General features: G+C 40.9%; 1 protein-coding gene across 1 annotated transcript in view; it reads right to left on the bottom strand.

The window, feature by feature from the left end:
• LOC116334543 (2-lysophosphatidate phosphatase PLPPR4) overlaps positions 1-20,050 on the bottom strand; it is a 63,319-nt gene extending 43,269 nt beyond the window's left edge. Inside the window, exon 1 of the mRNA XM_039617748.1 lies at positions 19,812-20,050. Within this exon, the coding sequence (XP_039473682.1) occupies positions 19,812-19,880 (69 nt within the window). The 5' untranslated portion in view covers positions 19,881-20,050. The remainder of the gene's footprint in view (positions 1-19,811) is intronic.
• Between the last annotated feature and the right edge of the window lie 614 nt (positions 20,051-20,664).

Genomic DNA, 20,664 nt, shown 5'->3' with positions numbered 1-20,664 from the left:
GGCTTGCTGTTTCAGTCATCTCTGTCTGGTTTCTGTATATACATTTAAAAACCCCTGTTATTCATTTTAATGTGTGGGTTAAGTGTCTGACCTGCAGTACAATGTTGAAAGTCATGCCTGTGACCTTCAGGATTGTCTAGTACACAGCAGACTTCATGGTTCCATCAGTAAAGGCGAAGCATTGAAGTCCTGAAGCAGCAAAGCAGCCCCAGATCATCGTGCTACCACCGCCATGTTTGATGCTTTCAGGAAATGTGTTACTTTTAAGACACATGTAATGGGATGTAGATTTTAATGTTTAACTTTTTGGAAGTTGTACGTTTAAAAAGTTCCACTTTAGTCAGTCCACAGAATTTTGGCCCAAAAGTCTTAGAGGTTATTTTTGGAAAATTTGAGCTGAGTCTTTGTGTTCTTATTGGTCAGCAGTGGTTTTCTCCCATCAATGCAACTTGTCTAGTCTCTTTCTTGTTGTTGAACAATGAACTTTGACCTTAACTGAGACAAATACGGCCTGCAGGTTAATGATGTTTGGATTGTTTTGTTGCCTTCTGGATTAGTCGCACTCATGGAGTAATTTTGGGAGGCTGGCTATTTTCTCCTTTTATGAATTCTGACTGTCACTGTGGTTCACAGCCTTAGAGATGGGGTTGTAAGTCAGTTGTTTACCTATGTCAACAACACATTTGTACATGGATGGAGAGTTCTACCACTGGGCAAACTGGTACTTGTGAGATTATTTTGTTATCATATGTTACTTTATATCTGTAATCAAAGTAGTTGAATTATGATACTGCTGTAGATCATATTATACCCCTTAATATAGAGTGTGTGATCAGTAGGTAGTTTTAGTTTGCATTATACTTCTGACTTAAAAGAGTGTGAAAAACATTAGATCTATTTGATTGACCTGTATTACTCAACACTGTTGAATGTGTTACACTGTTTCTTGACATTTCATACTGCTGAATCATGAAGAGAATGTTGGGTGCAGAAGATCTTGTGTCTAAAATAGAAGAAGAGACGACCACATTCCATACCCCCACCCTTACAGAGAGCAGAAAGACAGGGAGCCGAGGTCATAACTTAGGCGCCGTAAGAGAGAAAACATGTGAATGTTTAGGCTTTTACGACTAGGTGGGGGCTACTAGAGGCTATAAAAGGCTGAGAAACCCGTCACCATTTTGAGACTTGCTGTGACCCTCTGCAGGCAACTCTCCCCATCATGATGGTTCTTATGCTCTTAAGTGTTGAATTATATGGAAATAAAATATTGTTGATTGAGCATTTATACACCGAGTATTGTCCTTCCTTCAGCCCAAAGATTAAAAGAACTGGGAGATTTTAACAACTTGGTGCCTGGTGACCCGGATCTTTGGTGTGCTGAGGAGGGGCAGATTTGGCCTGTGGTGAGATCGTGGGGCGAGGCGAACAGAAGACCGGTCTAACAGAATAAAAAGGTAAGCACAGCCTGTTGTATTATAAATACCAAATGTGCATATTGGGCTTTCCAAATTAATCTGTTCGCTGAGTTACACGTATTTTCACATTAAATTTGTCGGTGTCTGGTTTTTGGCGCAAGATACTAACAACATAAGTTGAGGCTGAATTCCAGTGTGTTAAATAAACTGCTTCTACCAAGAAACTAATAATATACTACGTTGAGCTAGTTGCAGTTTAATTGCATCTACCAAGAAACTAATAATATACTACGTTGAGCTAGTTGCAGCCCACTTTACCTTCCACATTTAACTTTGTCTAAGACTGGCTTCTGTAGCAATAATACATTAGAATCTTTTGGAGACGGCCATAATTTCAGTACATTGAATAGAGGTTTTGAAGTGGGTTATGATGTCGGTTGAGTCCTCGTTGATGCGGTCATAAAATTAGTGTGAAATTAAGGTTAAGCAGATACTGGCTTACGGTGTCGGTTAAGCACTGGCAACGCGTAATGCGAAACACGTCCGTAGGTTTTGGTTTATGATACGGCCGTGTTCCGGTGTGGCGGCCATAAGTACAGTAGTGAGGGGTTGCTGGTTTCAGCACGTTGAAAAGAGGTTAGACGGTGGTTTATGGTGTCGGTTTTGAGCCTCGAGGGCTGCGGTCATAAAATTATAAGTAAAATATTTACTTCACCCGATTAAAGGTAAAGTAGACGCTGGTTTATGGTGACGGTTTTGAGCTTGAGGACGAGCATCACTTCTGTTTTATGATGCGATTTTGCCCGTTGTGGCGCCATAAGCGCAGTAAAAGGGTACCTGGTGTATGGTGCGATTGTGCTTCAGAAGAGTTCTAACAGTTGAGTTCAGAGGTTTCTGTGTAAATTTCCGCTGATGAGAAGCGCTCTCTGTGGGTCTCACTGCTGGTGAAACGCGCTGTGTGTGTGAGGCGCGCTCTGGGTGTGTTTCCGTGTGTGAAGCGTGAACACAGTGACAGTGGCGGTTGATGTGTGAATAGGAGGACATTAGTGCGAAGAGAATGCTTTAAGATCAAAGGTTGACGCCTAGTGTACCTGTGGAAATTAATTTTGTCCTGGGGTTGGCTCCCCCACCGTGTGTCGGACGCGACGCACGGACCAGCGGCGTCTGGAGGTCCAGGCTTATCACCTGAGAACTCAGGGCCCTCAAACGATAACAGAGTAACACTGGAACGGCCGTGTAATCACGGGTTCACATTTATTCTGGAATAGAACAAGAGAATGCTTTGACATCTAAGGTTGAGTTCTATAGTAGTCAAAAGAAAACCGAGGTTAGAGTCCTCATTTCTTAAAATAGAGGTTAGAGTCCTCGTTTCAGTGACGTTTCAGTGGTTAAAATTGTTGTGTGCCTGTCCCTGATAACGTGAAATTAAATAAAGAGGAATTTGGAGCCACATAGAGATAGAGCGGGCATAATTGGGTGTATTACTCTGTGGTGTAATAAAAATAATAAAAAAAAGAGAGAGAGAGTAAGAGGTGCGTAGTGGAGAATTATTGAGGAGCAGAGAGAGGAATGTGTTGGGAGACTGGCGTGCAGTTTGCGCTGTCAAGGTGGGCGTGTTGCCTGCTTATCTGTTTAACAGTGATGAAAATGATATTAAATAAATCTCTCTTAGTGTGTTAATACAGGAAGCTACGGACCTGGACCAACTGCCCCCACAAGCACAGCGGCCGAAGCAAAATTATAAGTAAGGGGAACCACACCCAGCAAGAATCAGCAGCTGTCAGCAGCTGTGAAACAGACAGCAGCGAGGAGAGAATTAGAGGAGAAACTAAATCTGTAAGAGCACATGAAATTGGGTTGAATTTTGGGGCCAACAGACTTGTGGAGGTTGGGAAGGCGTCCGAGACATCACAACAAAAGGTGAAACAAAACACACACAAGCAGAGAAATCTGAGAGAAAGGCTCCTTTTAAGGTAACGCCTAGTTTGAGAAAAAGTTAAAATTAACCTGCCTAAAAAGCACACACATGCAATGAAAAAACAGCTTACACTCATGAACATGTGAAGATTTTCCAGCAAGGTTAAAGCAGCAAAATTAACATACTTCTGTTGTTAAATGATGAAGTTTATCCATTACTAACAAATAAACCCTCTGGGTTGCAGGACAACAATTTAATTTCAAAGAAAAAAAAGAAAATAAAGAGACTGGTATGACCAACCAGTGAGGAAACAACAAATTTAGTGGTTAAGAGTCAAATTGTGAGATGTTTTCTGATGATTGAACAACAAGTGATTGGAAAGAAAATTTCTCTTTGTGACTTTAAACATGATCTTAGGAATTTGAACATGTGCATGTTGTCCTGTCAACTTGGTGGGCTATGAGTTAATTATATCGTGAGAAAGAAAAAAAAAGAGAAAAAGGGGAGAGAAGGCTGACACAGGGCCTGGCCCGGTGTTTCTCCCTCTCGTTGTAACACAGCCAACACAACATCATTTTCCTGTTCGTACACTTTTGTTTGTTTTTGGTTTGTTTGTTTTTTTTTTGTTTTTGTTTTTTCTCTTTATGTTTGATTACAGGCTGCTTTGCTGGCCCTGAAAGCCGAGGCTGACCTGGACTCCTGCTCTCCCTCTACGTGACCCTGACCAAATGCTGCAACAGCTGGACCCACAACAACAACCTGAAAATGTCAACAGTGCTGCAGGAATGCGATCTCATGCAGCAGAGACGGAGAGCATTAAACCTAAGGCCCGTTTCACTACAGGGGAAAATTCTCAGACAGCTTCAGCTGACAGAGCTGTGACGAGACGCCCGCCAAGCCCGAATGAAAAGTAAGGTCAAGCAAAAGGATGCTGATCTTGATAACTCTGCATTAACACTGTGCAGGACAGTGATGGACCAACACGCATGATCGGGCAGCAAAAAGGGGCGCGACAGAGACAGGAGGAGTAACTGAGGTCAAAAGGCACCTCAGAATGGACAAAATACAGGAGAAGAAGATGCAGGTTTCACCTACGGTGAGCATGGACATTGGAGAAAGGACTGCCCCAATTGGGGTTAGAACCAGGACGGACTGAACTTTGAGCAGCAGCAGCAGCAATGGTCGCAAACAGACTGAAAAGGAGGAGGGCAGGACCCCAGGGCACGCTTCAGGCTGTGGTTTACCCAAGACACCAGAACAGGAAAGTGATGAACACACACACACACACACACGCACATTGGAATGCTGATTCACTGAGAAGTGATCCACACACATACACACACACATACACATACACATGCACACGCTTGTGCAACGAAGAGTGATGCGCGCACACACACATACACGCTGACGCAATGAAGAATGCTTTGCTAACAAATGCTTATGCTGATATGCAAAATGCTGCACACAAATATCCCAATACATAGTTTTTATGAGGGGCCATTGATTATCGTTGATTACTTAAAATGTGTTTTATGTCACCCAGAGTACATTTATGTAGATTTTAGGGGTAAGGTCTGAAACAGTTTGGTTATGAAAACAATGTCTGTGTGTGATGTCTGTTTATGGTTCAAGGCCTTGACTGAATTCTTTGCTGTGCTTCACACAGCCTGATGAGGAGCAGAGGCACAGAGTGAAAATGATGAATTAATAGTGTAAGTTTTAGGTCGAAGTACTGCATTTTCTGTGATTGAAATTTAATTCAAGGAGGAACAAAAGGTGTTACGGTACCTGAGGTTCTCATTCCCACACAATATTGTCCCGACAGGAAGCAAAACGTTCCTGTGAATTTCTGGTTGATTTTTTGGTTTTGCTTAGCGCTAGCTTGATTTTATCAGTGAGCTTTGGGTTGTGTTCTTTCTCGTAAGCGAGAGAGGGATGAGTTTATGTTTGGACATGTCTGCAACGGGCCCTAGTTTGTGTTATTTTATTAGTATTTTGTTGGTTACGTCTGTTTTTGTTTTTGTTACAGTGCACTGAGGAAAATCTGAGAGGTGATCCACCGGTGGTGATATTTTGTGAGTTCATGATTTAACAATCAGCTCTTTAAACCAGGCCTGAAAGATTGAGATTTAAAGCGCTATAAAATATTATTACTGTAAACAGTTGCAAAGTTTGCTTCTCCATGATTGTAATTGGCTTGAGAGAAATTCACTTATATGGGACACTGATCACGTGAGAAGTCCTGAGTCTAAAATGATTGCAGCGAGTCAATCCAGTCCGAAAAACAAAGAATTGTTTTCTTTTTAAAACGATGACGTCATCTTGCTGGTGATGGATGCTCGAATAGGTCACGCGTGAGACTCCATTATCAGCAACATCTGGTATGAATGTGTGTGAATGAATGCATGTGACTGGACTGGGATGGACTGACTAAAAGTTTTGACTGACTTGATACTGAGACAATGACTGCACCAACTTTAGGATTAGTAAATGCTGACAAACAATTCACCCAGCCGGCAAGAGAAGGGTGGATGCTTCGCTTTGTTTTGTTTTGTTTTTGCAGGAGCAGGAGGATAAGAGAGACTGAAGAGGAGACGGTAGCTTCACATGAGAGGGTGGAACTGCAGATTTAACCCTTTGGTTGCTAATTTTGAGTTCTGAGATATGATGTCACTAACCTTCTCTTTTAATTTTCTAGCTCCGATGAATTGACACATGGGAGTGTGTCAAAAAGGGGGGAGTGGAAGTTGAGTTTTAACATCAAACAATGGTTTTATGAACATTTTATGACTTTATTTGTGTTTAATAATTTAGGTATGGTAAAACTTAAGCTTATAATGTGTTAGAAAAAATGGTTAATTTGTTTTTGTTTTTGATTTCTTGATTAAACTAAGCGGTTATAATCACTTTCATAAACACATTGCAAATGTGCTCATAATGAGTTGACACTCAGTCTTTTGAAGGGCATAAGCTTCGTTCGGCGTGACTGTCCGGACTGATATATTGTAGGTATTGACTTTGAGTGCAGAGGATGCAAACACGCTTACACACATAGATAATGATTAGAATGAGTCCCTGGGTCACAGAGTTCTGAACATAATATTTTATACCAACTTTGAATCACTAGAGGAGCAATGGATAACAACATTAGATTATCAAGGCTAGGGAGAGAGGTGTTTTGGTTTTCTGTCTCTTACAGAGAAAGGAACAGACACCAGACGAGGTTACGGAGATACGAGGATCCTCCAGCAGAGACAGATGTAGGGACTGCCGAGACAGCAACTGGGGTCAAGTGTCATGGCGTTTGGGCTCCTCGAGAAGATGGATCCCATAAACACAGCAATAACCATGAAGGGGTTGGCGAAAATCTAGGAACACCAGACCAACGAGGTTCGGGAGGCTCTTGGCAAAAAGGGGGACACGGCGGTGACCCCAGAATACACAGATCTTTGTTTGAAATCGGGGCAGAATAATCCCCTGATCTGTGCACCGACTAAAGGGTGGTCTAACCCCAGAGGTCGAAGAAAGAAGCTGAGAATCACCCAACTGGAAGATACTGGTAGCTGCAGCAATAAAATAAAGGTTAAAAGCTCCTTAGACAGAGGTTCTAGTCTGAGTACATTTGAAAGGTATAAGGTGGCACCAAAATGGGGGTGGGAAACTGGAGCACCAAAATAAAGCTGTGGGAGAATTGGGGAGTGATGGGAGTGTCATCTGTAACTGCTGTTATGGTTGTAAATCTAATTTTTCTTGCATCTGAACTGTGCAAACACAGAGGTCATTTCACATATGGTCGACCCGTTAAAGGGGGACAGAGGGCCTCAGGACCAAGAAAAGCTGGATCTTGTAACGCTGGAGTGTATGTTATAAGTGATCTCTTAAAAAAAGAGATCAAAAGGGGGAATTGTGAGATTATTTTGTTATCATATGTTACTTTATATCTGTAATCAAAGTAGTTGAATTATGATACTGCTGTAGATCATATTATACCCCTTAATATAGAGTGTGTGATCAGTAGGTAGTTTTAGTTTGCATTATACTTCTGACTTAAAAGAGTGTGAAAAACATTAGATCTATTTGATTGACCTGCATTACTCAACACTGTTGAATGTGTTACACTGTTTCTTGACATTTCATACTGCTGAATCATGAAGAGAATGTTGGGTGCAGAAGACCTTGTGTCTAAAATAGAAGAAGAGACGACCACATTCCATACCCCCACCCTTACAGAGAGCAGAAAGACAGGGAGCCGAGGTCATAACTTAGGCGCCGTAAGAGAGAAAACATGTGAATGTTTAGGCTTTTACGACTAGGTGGGGGCTACTAGAGGCTATAAAAGGCTGAGAAACCCGTCACCATTTTGAGACTTGCTGTGACCCTCTGCAGGCAACTCTCCCCATCATGATGGTTCTTATGCTCTTAAGTGTTGAATTATATGGAAATAAAATATTGTTGATTGAGCATATATACACCGAGTATTGTCCTTCCTTCAGCCCAAAGATTAAAAGAACTGGGAGATTTTAACATACTATGGATATTTCTGTCATATTAATTCCCCGTTTCTCAGAGAATAAAAATAAAAGAAAAACAACATTTTCTAGAGCATCTGAAGCACTCAACTTAACACATATTTCAAAAACAGGCTTGGCTGTTGTACAGGCTTGTCACACTCAGCTGGAAGAATGTTACTTGGTGCTAATGAAGGTGCACACACACAGAATGAGTGTTACTGGACCATTTTAGTGATAGGCTAGTTTACCCAAGTAATGACTATTTGACTGAATACCAGAGGTGGGTCGAGTATCCAAAAATTGTACTCAAGTAAGAGTATCATTACTTTAAAATATTATTACTCAAGTAAAAGTAAAAAGTAGTCGTCAAAAAAGTTACTCGAGTAAGAGTAAAAAAGTACTTGGTGAAAAGGTTACTCAAGTAAGAGTATCTAGCGAGTAACTGTTTGAAATGTCCGATTTTATAAATAAATGCTATCAGACAATCAAAAATAAATAAATATACAAATTTTAGTATTTTCAAAAGGAATATATGTAAAAAGATCCACAAAATAAGGCACAACAATTCTAATTTCAAGATTTCAGTTTTTCACAACGTAAAGCTTTTTCAAGCAAAACCCACAGTGAATATATTCGCATTTACAGCAGCCTCAGAGAAAACATTAGAACGAGGCAACTTCAACATAACAGACTGCAGCTGATGCACCAGAATGTCATACTAGGGCTGGTTCTTTTAAATACAAGGAGGGATTAAGTAAATCAGAAACAAATGACAAAGAGATGCAACAGGTATAATCAGGAAAAGTTTATTCCCAAGGCAGGCAGCAGGAATAAAAAAAAACAAAAAAAACCACATCTGTGCTAAAATTCCATAAGAATAGACATTCTAACAAAACTTATTCTGTATACTAAAATACCCTGAAGTATAGACAGTGGATTAACACAATGTAATATGTAAAATGTAAAAACTACACTCACAAATAAACACTGAAATCAGAGTAAAACTAATTATAAAAGACAAATACAAATTTCCACTATGTGGATGTTCATATGTGTATGGCTCACTTTACCATAAATTGTTTCTTCAGTGAAATGGTGGTTCAGCTTCAGCTGAAAGATTAATTGCCTCTGTTTTCAGTTTTGTTCAAAAAGAATGACTTCATATAGGGAATATATATATATCACATATGCAGGACACCTTAAACTAGTTTTTAAATTAAGCAGCAAGGCAGAACAAAGTCGGGGCTGTATCAAGACACAGGACTAAACCCCAATTCAACCAGACCCAGAACTGATCTGGAATTAAAACAGGACTACAACAGTTCAAAATCAGGACTACTTAGGATTTAACCAAGACAGAACTAGAACCAGAACTAGATGATAGTAGCACTAAAACCATCATAGACCTGCACTACACTTATTTTTTAATTCTACCAAAGTCCACTATTTAGATTCAGAAAAGTTTATATAATTATTTAGCCTTGTTGTGCAAACAAGCCTGCATAACTTAATAAATATAGAATTTGAAAATAACAAACCTAAAAGAAACACTAGGTACGAGATACATGAGTTCCTGTGATACGGTGATACTTTTGGTAAACAACCATTTGACTAACATGTGTGTCTCACCTGCTCTTGTTCCTCTCTCTCCCTCTTTGTGCTGACATTCATCAAATATACAGTGGAAACCAGATATTTATAAACTCTTCAGATAAAAACACAAACATTTTTAATTGTAACATCAAATCAGACAGCAGTTTGCTCTCAAGGTTCTTGCTGTGAAGCTGTGACCGTTTGGCAGTGAACAGGAGTCCTGCATGACTAAAAAGTCTCTCACAGGCTGCAGATGCAGGAAGAGCTGTATTGACTTTGATCGACAGCTTCTTGATCTGAGGAAAGCCATGCAATAGATCCACACCTCCAGTGAATGGACATGAAAGGTACCTCTCCAGTTCCTCTGCTTCTGGCTTTCCTGACCCCATGGATCCATCATCTTCGCCGGTTAGGCTGCTGTTTGTGCTGGTCTCATCCAGCTCTGTGTCTAGGTGATGTCTGATGAAGTGGAGACCTGTTGAAAGATGTAAGGTTTTCAAAAGAATTCGGTCTGGTCATTATAGTGCTGTATACACTGCCAAGCTGCAGATGTTTGTTTGGAGCTAGCCTCCAAAAGCTGCCCATACACTGTGCGATTTTGGCCCATTTTGAGACGATTTCTCAATCGCGCAACAGTTATGGGGATCGGTCGTGTTTTGCCTTAATCGTGTGTGCATCGTGTAGTATACATGGGGTAACGAAAAGCAGTTAACACCTCACGACCAGCTCCCAATCATCAATCGTATGGTCGCATGATAATCAAACCAGTTTGAAATCCTGTCGCCTCTCACACTGCGCACGCACAAACACAGAAATGAAAGAGAAAGGTGGAGCAGCACGGCAGTGCAGCGTGTGATCTGGACACAAGAGATGGAGGCACAACTTGTAGGAAGAGGCAAGCTCATCCGAGTACGTAAGCGTAGAGCTGCCACCCAGGCAAATGAAAAATAGAGCTTTATCACGTTATAACGTAAACAGTTTATTGTTCTAACAATATACCTTTCACGTTTGAACAATATAATATTTACATTATCTGAACGTGATAATTATGTATATTGTAATAACGTGATATTATATTGTTCAAACATTAAAACTATATTGTTAGAACAATAAACCTTTCACGTTATAACGTGCCATAGCTCTATTTTTCTTTTGCCTGGGTGGCAGCTCACGCTCTATATATTTTCAATGTGGCCTCACAAAATTATCACGACTACAACAACCATGAAAAGAGCTGGATGGACATTGCTGCTCAATCAAAGCTGTCTGGTCAATGTTTTCATTAGTAATTTAGCAGAGTTGATGGTGTGTGTGTCTGTGTGAGTGAAAGACAGAGAGGGAGAGCGAGGGACAGATTTTGTATGATAAGCTTCATGTTACGGACGCACAGTTTGAGCACTCAGGTCGCATCAGAGCATCAGGCCGTATAGTGTGAGACCCTGCATCGTGACCTATGAACTTCTAACCCCTGCGATGTAATTGTACAGTTTGAGCAGGAGCGGAATAACGCGACTGAAAAAAATCGCAGTGTGTTTGCCCAGCTTAATGCAGACTGTTTAAACTAAACAAGCTGCTGTTTCACATAATAAACCCTGTCAGCCGCAGTATTGCCTTCTGTTTTAACAGTTAAAGCAGTAGAGACGAGCTGTTTGCATGTGCGTTGAACTCCAGCGTCATTAACCAGGCTAGCTGTTAGCTTATAGCTCACGCTAGCTAACCAGCGAGCAGTTAAAAGACAGCTGAAGCTGCACAAAACACCCACAAACTTATCTCACTACAACGTAGCGCCGGAAATATGACTCGCAGCTCGAGCTCGACACAGCTGCTGTAACATAAGACCGACATCCAGCTAACAACAGCTAAAAAGATATTTAGAGAAAACTTACCGTTTCATCAGGTTACGAGTTGAGTTGTTTCACACTGAAAAGTTGGTTTGTTTTGGCTCTGACTGAAGACACCGACACTGCAGACATAGCTGTTCTTTTGTGCTGCTTTTAAGCGAAACATTCTTTGTATGTGAGGCCAAAGGTGTTCATCCTCTTCAGCTCTAGCGTAGACTCTGCCATCACATTTCTTCTTTCCGTGTGTCGCTACTTTGAAACAGTGTTGCCAACTCCTCAGTAAGGAAAATCGCTATTGGTTGTCCTAAAAGTCGCTAGAAGTCGCTAAATGACGTCATCACCTAATTTGCATAATTGGTCATGCTAATATCATTGTAACCTATGTTGTTGGAGAGAAATAACATCGTGGAAGAGACATAAAGTAAGTAAAAAACGTCCTAAATGCAGTTAGAATTTATTTAGAACTAAAAATTAAATTTCTTTTAGCAATTATTGATTTTTTTAATGTCACAATTCCAACCCTGCTCCTTCCGGCTTCGACCGGCAAAAGTGACCCGAAATAGGCACTCTGGTGGAGTTACTTTGTGTGTGTGTGTGTGTGTGTTTATAAGTAGTTTTAAACCTTGTGATCCACAAAACAGCAGAAGAGTAAAAGAGTAAAAGAAGAACTGACTGCGTTACAGCACCCGCTGCTTGTTGAGAGTAAAAGCGATATGCGCTTTCATGTCTTTTTTTAGCGACTTTTTTTAGAAAAAAAGTCGCTAGGGGGTCTGAAAACTCGCTAAATATAGCGACAAAGTCGCTAAGTTGGCAACACTGCTTTGAAACGCTTGGGCCGCTCTGCCCGCCACGGTTTCAAACTGGTCATGTGACTGTATGGCCACGTCTCATTGGTAAAAAAGTTACCGGAAACTCCACTGACGGCATGTTATCTAATGTGTTAAACTATTTTTTTTTAAAAAGTAACGAGTCGAATTTTGCAAATGTAGCGGAGTAAAAGTACCGTTTCTTCTTCATAAATGTACTCAAGTAAAAGTAAAAAGTATCGTGCAAAAAAGGTACTTAAAAAGTACATTTTTTTCAAAAACTTACTCAAGTAAATGTAACGGAGTAAATGTAGCTCGTTACTACCCACCTCTGCTGAATACCTAATGAACACAATTATTTTACAGACAGTGATTAGTGAATCAACTGAAGGCTCACAAAGCGACCAGTGCTGTCAGAATGGAGGATTAGCAGAGTGATCGGAGCCAAGTCAGAAGACTGTCTTGCATTGCTTATGCTCCCTTTCTCTGAAAAGCCTCGTCTCCTCTGGGATAGCTCAGCCCAGCAGAGATCCTCCATTGGCCTACATAAGCAAACGCTCACTGCCAGCCTAGTTTGTGTCTCAATCCCCTTTTTTGTCATACCATAAGTTTTATTTCAAAACTGCAAATAAAACTGATTGTGCCTTGCATTTTTTTTCTCAAAGTCTTATTTAGGAGCCCAGCAAACCCATGACTGAAGCACTGCAGAAGCAATGGTTTCTGGCACAACTTCACCTACCTCCAAGATGCATTTAAAAAAGCCATGATGGTGTCAGTCAAACAACAGAGTTGTTCTTTACAAGTGTTGCTGAAGCTTTTCTGTGGCTGTCAGCTGTGTTTGTTCCTGCTGCAGCAGGAAGAAGTGCGTCAGAGCGAGAATCTCCTCTCCTCAGATAATAGATGTAGGGCCACGACATGCACACGGAGGCGGAGCAGTGCAGACAGCTCAGTTCAATTCATTTGTAATTATACAGTGCCAAATCACAATGCTCTTTATATTGTAAGGTTAAGACCCTACAATAATACAGAGAAAAGCCCAACAATGCTGAGAAAGCACTTAATGACAGTGAGAAGGAAAAACTGTCTTTAATAAGAAGAAACCTCTGACAGAGGCTCAGGGGCCAGTTTGGGGTAACAGGAGGAAGAAAACATGCTGTAGAAGAGAGAGATTAGCTCTGTAGCTAGAGATGAATAATAACTAATGAGTAGGTAGCTGTGAGAATCTCTACAAAGACACTGCTGTTAGAGTGGACAGTGACTGCTCCTTGGTATGCAGAAAGTAACTGAACTGTACAAAACAGTGAAGTGCTCTGACTCTTATTGAGGACAACCCACAGTAGCTGGATAGTTGCTACAGTATCCAATCACCAAACTATGTAGGCAGCATGATTACATTAGTTGCTGCTTCCCTAAACTTTGAAAAGGGCTCAAGCTCAGACTAAAAGTACCTTAATATATACTTACGTTTGATTTTTGTCTGTGTTCCCGTAAATATTGGTTGGCCTATGAAAATCACAGTATTAAAGGCATCAAACCTAATCAACATTAATCTTTTAGCAGCTGATGCAAAATAATATCTGAAAAAACAAAACAAAAAAAAACAAACAGGGAAAGCAAATCAGATGTCACTGCTAACAGTAAACAAAGGAGGTGGAGCTGTTCTACTTATCGTGACATACAAAAAGAATATTGCAGCAACTTCAATCAACTAAACTTTGTTCCTCCTCTCCAAGTTTTTTGTCTGTTTTTTGTCTTAACATTAATGTTAAGTTCATATGTAGCTTCTGTCTCCCTCTGTTGCTATCTGTCCTGCATAGCTGCAGAGTGCATCTACTGAAGCACTGATGTCTGTGTCATCTTTGCTTGCACTAACTTCCAGGTCTGTGCTGTTCTCTAACTTTGTGGCTAACAAATGGTAGCTTGAAAAAGACGTGCAAATTATATTAAAATATCCATAAAAGGACAACAGTGTTTATATTGGACTGTGAATTGACATCATTTAGCTGAGCCAAACCTCAGTGATATTTACAACTACATAAACTTGTTAATATTCAGTTATCCTCACTGAAATTCTGTGGGAAATATTTAATAAGCACTGTGTCTGTTTGAGCTCAGTGACGGCTCAGCAGTTAAGATGAATGGATGAAGGGCTAAATAGACTGTTTCCAGCTCATTCTGTTCTGTATATTACTATTATTAGACCAACAGATGAAGCAAGCTGTTTGAAAGCGCGGGGGTGTCAGGTGTGACTGGGTGGCAATGCCAACTGTTTCCATGGCTCAGCGCTCCAGTACAAGAGCCTCTTGGCAGAATTTGAGGCTGCAGTAAGTCAGGACTAGCTCTGTGAAATGCACACGCTTTTTAATTGCAAATCAAATAAATGTTGGCAGCTTTCCTTCACACATACGCTCAGGACATCTGTCTAAAACAACAAGTTCTGTTTTTAGCCACAGAACCTTGAAACACATTGTCAGGGCAAACTCATCAGACCGTGTTAAGCAGAGAACTAATGTTAGACTAAAGCAGAGATAAAGCTGACTAAATATTTTTGTTATTATCATTTTTATTGAATGAACATTGAGGAAATGACTTGATAGCATCAAAGCTTAATGAATCCAGATATGTTGCTGTTTGACATGCAGCCACATAATAGCTTGCTTTGCTGTGTTTACAGTAATAAACAGTTGAGTGAAGGGGAAAAAAACGAGGGCTGATAACAGCTCACACGAGGAGCACAGAGTCAGGCTCAGTTTGTCACATAGTGGAAGACAACAGATTCTGTGTTCACCACAGTAAACAAGGTGTAAGATGAACACATGTATGAAGAGCTTCTCCAGTTTTACACAAACAGGATGAAAACCACACTGTTCCTCCAAAGCCGAGGTTTATCTAACAGGCAAACTCTCCTCTCAGGTATCCTGGCACACTCCTCAGGCTCCCAGGGAGCCTGCAGGGACACTGGCCACAACAACAAAGGTATGACTGGAGTACAAACCGGATTCCAAAAAAGTTGGGACACTAAACAAATTGTGAATAAAAACTGAATGCAATGATGTGGAGATGGCAAATGTCAATATTCCATTCAGAATAGAACGTAGGTGACAGATCAAAAGTTTAATCCGAGAAAATGTATCATTTTAAAGGAAAAATATGTTGATTCAAAATTTCACGGTGTCAACAAATCCCAAAAAAGTTGGGACAAGTAGCAATAAGAGGCTGGAAAAAGTAAATTTGAGCATAATGAAGAGCTGGAAGACCCATTAACACTAATTAGGTTAACTGGCAACATGATTGGGTATAAAAAGAGCTTCTCAGAGTGGCAGTGTCTCTCAGAAGCCAAGATGGGTAGAGGATCACCAATTCCCACAATGTTGCGCAGAAAGATAGTGGAGCAATATCAGAAAGGTGTTACCCAGCGAAAAATTGCAAAGACTTTGCAGTTATCATCATCAACTGTGCATAACATCATCCGAAGATTCAGAGAATCTGGAACAATCTCTGTGCGTAAGGGTCAAGGGCATAAACCCATACTGGATGCCCATGATCTCCAGGCCCTTAAACGACACTGCACCACAAACAGGAATGCTACTGTAAAGGAAATCACAGAATAGACTCAGGAATACTTCCAGAAACCATTGTCAGTGAACACAATCCACCGTGCCATCCGCCGTTGCCAGCTGAAACTCTACAGTGCAAAGAAGAAGCCATTTCTAAGCAAGATCCACAAGCTCAGGCGTTTTCACTGGGCCAGGGATCATGTAAAATGGAGTGTGGCAAAATGGAAGACTGTTCTGTGGGCAGACGAGTCACGATTCGAAGTTCTTTTTGGAAATGTGGGACGCCATGTCATCCGGACCAAAGAGGACAAGGACAACCCAAGTTGTTATCAACGCTCAGTTCAGAAGCCTGCGTCTCTGATGGTATGGGGTTGCATGAGTGCGTGTGGCATGGGCAGCTTGCATGTCTGGAAAGGCACCATCAATGCAGAAAAATATATTCAGGTTCTAGAACAACATATGCTCCCATCCAGACGTCATCTCTTTCAGGGAAGACCCTGCATTTTTCAACAAGATAATGCCAGACCACATTCTGCATCAATCACAACATCATGGCTGCGTAGGAGAAGGATCCGGGTACTGAAATGGCCAGTCTGCAGTCCAGATCTTTCACCTATAGAGAACATTTGGCGCATCATAAAGAGGAAGGTGCGACAAAGAAGGCCCAAGACGATTGAACAGTTAGAGGCCTGTATTAGACACGAATGGGAGAGCATTCCTATTGCTAAACTTAAGAAACTGGTCTCCTCGGTCCCCAGACGTCTGTTGAGTGTTGTAAGAAGAAGGGGAGATGTCACACAGTAGTGAAAATGGCCTTGTCCCAACTTTTTTGGGATTTGTTGACACCCTGACATTTTGAATCACCATATTTTTCCCTTCAGATGATAAATTTTCTCAGTTTCAACTTTTGTTCCGTGATTTATGTTCTATTCTGAATAAAATGTTGACATTTGCCATCTCCACATCATTGCATTCAGTTTTTATGCACAATTTATTTAGTGTCCCAACTTTTTTGGAATCCGGTTTGTAAAAGTGAGGTTTTAAAACATAAGAAAACTGTACCAGCTGTCGAGCATGGCGGTGCTAGGATCATGCTCTGGGGCTGTTTTACTCCCAGTGGTACTGGTACACAAAGTACACAAAGTACACAGGATAAGGAGGACTCCAAATTCTTCGACTTCACCTCAAATCGACAGCTAGATGAAATCTAGTTGAACCTTGGACAAAGTGTCTGGTTAAACATGCTAAAGGACATTTAATATTTTAATATTGTTTATATTTAAGCCTGTATGGATACTTTTGACCATATGTGATTAGAGGAGCTCCAATATTAATTAAAGCTTATGCATTCAATTGTTGTTGCTTTAAGTCATTAAAGGTGAATGCTGTACAATCATTCCACACTGCAAACACAAGACTTCAAAGAAATCATGTGAAGCTCACAGGACCATGACATGCATGCCCACGATCAGTGTACGCATCATTCTCACCACAACGATAAGTACAAGGGACTTTGTTCTTTGGGTGCAATAAACTTTCAGCACTGACCTACTTTAAATGCCTCCTGCTGTTTGTAAAAATAGAAAAGCAAAAATCCTTCAGTGATTCTAAAAAGCTCAAGGCTGACTTTCACTGTTGTGCCACATTAACTGTAGTGAGGTCGCACTGCTGTGTAAATGAAAGATTCCCAAAACAAAATCCGGGGAATCCCCTGACAATGTCACTGCTGAGAGAGACGTTCATGGAAATGTTGCAGTCATTCCAGAAATATCTATCACACAGTATTAAATGGAGTCATATATTCTACATAATGCATGACGCCAGTTTGACTGTAGAGCCAAAGGCCAGCAGTGAATTAGGGCATGCATAAAGACAGCAGTGGGTGAATGAGCGACGGCCAACAGAAGCTGCATGCAGCACTTCAATGTTTGAAATCATCAGTTAATTTTCATTATTTTCTAACCGACCTTTTAACCTGATTTTCCTGATAAAAATGTGTGTGAGAATAAAAATGCATCAGTACACTGTTGGCCTTCATCTGCTTCTGTCATGGCTGCACTAACTGCACTAATTTGTCACCTAAAAATGGTGAAAAAGAAAGTGCATCCCCTTTGATTTCTAAGGTTTTTACTATCAGGACATAACAAGAAATGACCAAGTCTGTAAATTAGGTAAATACAACCTGAGAACAACAACACAAGAGAAATTACACTGTGTCATTTTAACAAAAACTAAGACACAGTGCAGGGGGACTGTGTGACAACTAAATACACCATAATCCAGTAGCTTGCAGAACTCTACCTTTCAAGTAGTTGTTTTCTATTCAGCTCATTTCAATTTTATTCATACAGCGCCAAATTGTAACAACAGTCGCCTCAAGGAGCTTTATAATGTAAGGTAGACCCTACAATAACACATACAGACAAAAACCCAACAATCATATGACCCCCTATGAGCAAGCACTTTGGCGACAGTGGGAAGGAAAAACTCCCTTTTAACAGGAAGAAACCTCCGGCAGAACCAGGCTCAGGGAGGGGCGGGGCCATCTGCTGCGACCGGTTGGGGTGAGAGAAGGAAAACAGGATAAAGACATGCTGTGGAAAACAGCCAGAGATGAATAATAACTAATAATTAAATGCAGAGAGGTGTTTAAACACATAGTGAGCGACACTCATTTTGATCCACTGTTCTTTAAAACATTGCTTCGGTTCATTGAGGTCTCTGGGTACTAGTTTATCCGAAGCTTTCCTCACCACAGCATCTGAGGCCTGAACTAACCTCGTAATATCTTCATTCTTTCCATTATCTGGTGCCAGTGTGCTTCAGACTGTGCTATTATTCCTAAGAAGCCTTAGAACTGGCAGGTGTACTTTCTTTTTACTGACTAAACTTTACAGAGTCCTAACATGCACTTACATACTTTTTGTTTTTTTTACATAATATTCTGCGTTTTGTGTAGACCAGGGGTGGGCAATCTCAGTCCACGAGGGCCGGTGTCCCTGCAGGTTTTAGATCTCACCTTGGGTCAACACACCTGAATCACATGATTAGTTCGTTACCAGGCCTCTGAAGAACTTCAGGACATGTTGAGGAGCTAATTTAGCCATTTAAATCAGCTGTGTTGGTTCAAGGACACATCTAAAACCTGCAGGGACACCGGCCCTCGTGGACTGAGGTTGCCCACCCCTGGTGTAGACCCTCTTACTTGACATTTGATCTCCTTTTGTTACAATAGGCAGGAGATTAATTCCAGGTCCTTAGACAACGGTCTTTTTGGTCTAGTTGGTTGGTCTACACTGTAAAATGAAAATGATTCCCTTAGACGTATACTCACAGCCTAAAAACTATCCAGCAACTAAAATGTTTTAAATTGAGAAGGAATTAAAACCAGCGTGTTTTCATTTTGTATTTTGGGGGTTGGCTGGAAAAACGATGGCAGGTGAACGATTCTAAGTTGGGGTAAAAACAGCAGCTGAATGTGAGAATGTGCAATGATTTCTGCATAATCTAATGATTATGACATGTATCATTCAAAAATCACATATTTCAGAAATGTTTAGGTGTCATAACTGATGCTCATGAGAATGAACACAAACATTTAAAATGTAATTTAGTGGTTTGCATTCTGCTTTCTATTGGATCCAACGAAAATCAGAAAAAAAATAAATAAATAAAGTAAAAAATGATGCTATGTTGTTATATTGTGTGTATTACCACGGCTGATTGTGGAGATGTCAGTGTTTTACTGTGTGAGCAGCTAATATCATACATATCAGAAATATAAAATTCAATAGCTGCAGCTGCATACTTAAAAAATAGAAAAGCGCAGCAGCCCATTGGTTTTTACTTGACCTATTTTGATAATGAGAACAGGTGGCTGCGCTGAGCACAAGCAGAGGGGTAAAGAGGGGATGCTGTGCTTTATCACATACTTTAAGTGGATGAAAATCTCGATGAAAACGCGCGTGCCATTTGCTCATCACAGGCTATTGCATTTTAAAGCTGACCAATTAGAATAACCTATTTTTATATAGCTTCATATAACGCACCTACTAATAGAGGCTCGTGTATAATAATGGAGCTCTGATATAAATACGATCAAATCAAATGACATCCTCACTGTAGCAGGCGTTTGATGGAGGTACAAAGCAAAGCCTGACTCACCTCTACGAAATAGAAGCAGGGCAGCAGGCTAACGCTGTCTTTAGTCTGGATCTTCTCTCGTACAGACATGGTCGGCCTCTGAACGTCCAAACAGATCCGAGATGTAACGAGGAAAGAATGGCTGCGCTCCTCCAGGCGTCCTGCTGGAATCAGGAGCGCTCCATGCCGCTGTGTAAAGCAGTATGCAACGTTCAGCACGGGCACCCGATGCTCCCTCCAGCACGACCCTTTATACCTGCTGGTGAGCTGCTGGGAGCGCGGTTCCGTGTGTTTCTTTCCGCTTGCTGTCAGGTGGAGAACAGCGCCTGAGCAACAGAGCGAGAGGGGGAAAGAATGAGGGAGAGAGCGCAGACGCACTGAGGGCTGACGGTGGACCACCAAAGTGGATGTGCAGGCAAAAACGTCTGTTTCACATATTCTTAAACATAATTTGAATCCTGTTTTGCCACACGCTGCTCACGCTTAGGTGTTATAAGCAGCCCTTATCTGCGCGACTGTTGCCCTGTATTTAATACAGCGTTGACATCGGTTTCCCTCTTTGCGTTCCTCATATTTACCGTCACATCAGCAGCGACATCAGAGGAAACTTTACGTATTTGAAAGCTGTTCCCAAATGATGCCAAAACTGGCATTTCCAACGTCCCCCAAAATCAAATTAAGCCCGATATCGGCGACGGATGTCGGATAAATTCAAGTTATATTTTTTGTACCATTAACGGATATTTTCCGTTTATATTAACATTTGGAGGGACTTCTTTTTACCGTAACTCATTAAATGTACGTATTTATATCCTTAACCACATATTTCTACACAATTACAACAGCATTTTTATTTTCTTTGAAATAATTTTTT

This window comes from Oreochromis aureus, linkage group 9 (assembly GCF_013358895.1).
Source record: "Oreochromis aureus strain Israel breed Guangdong linkage group 9, ZZ_aureus, whole genome shotgun sequence".
In the NCBI taxonomy this organism is placed as follows: Eukaryota; Metazoa; Chordata; class Actinopteri; order Cichliformes; family Cichlidae; genus Oreochromis; species Oreochromis aureus.
The sequence above is the reverse complement of the archived record's forward strand: the minus strand, read 5'-3'. Positions and strand labels throughout refer to the sequence as shown.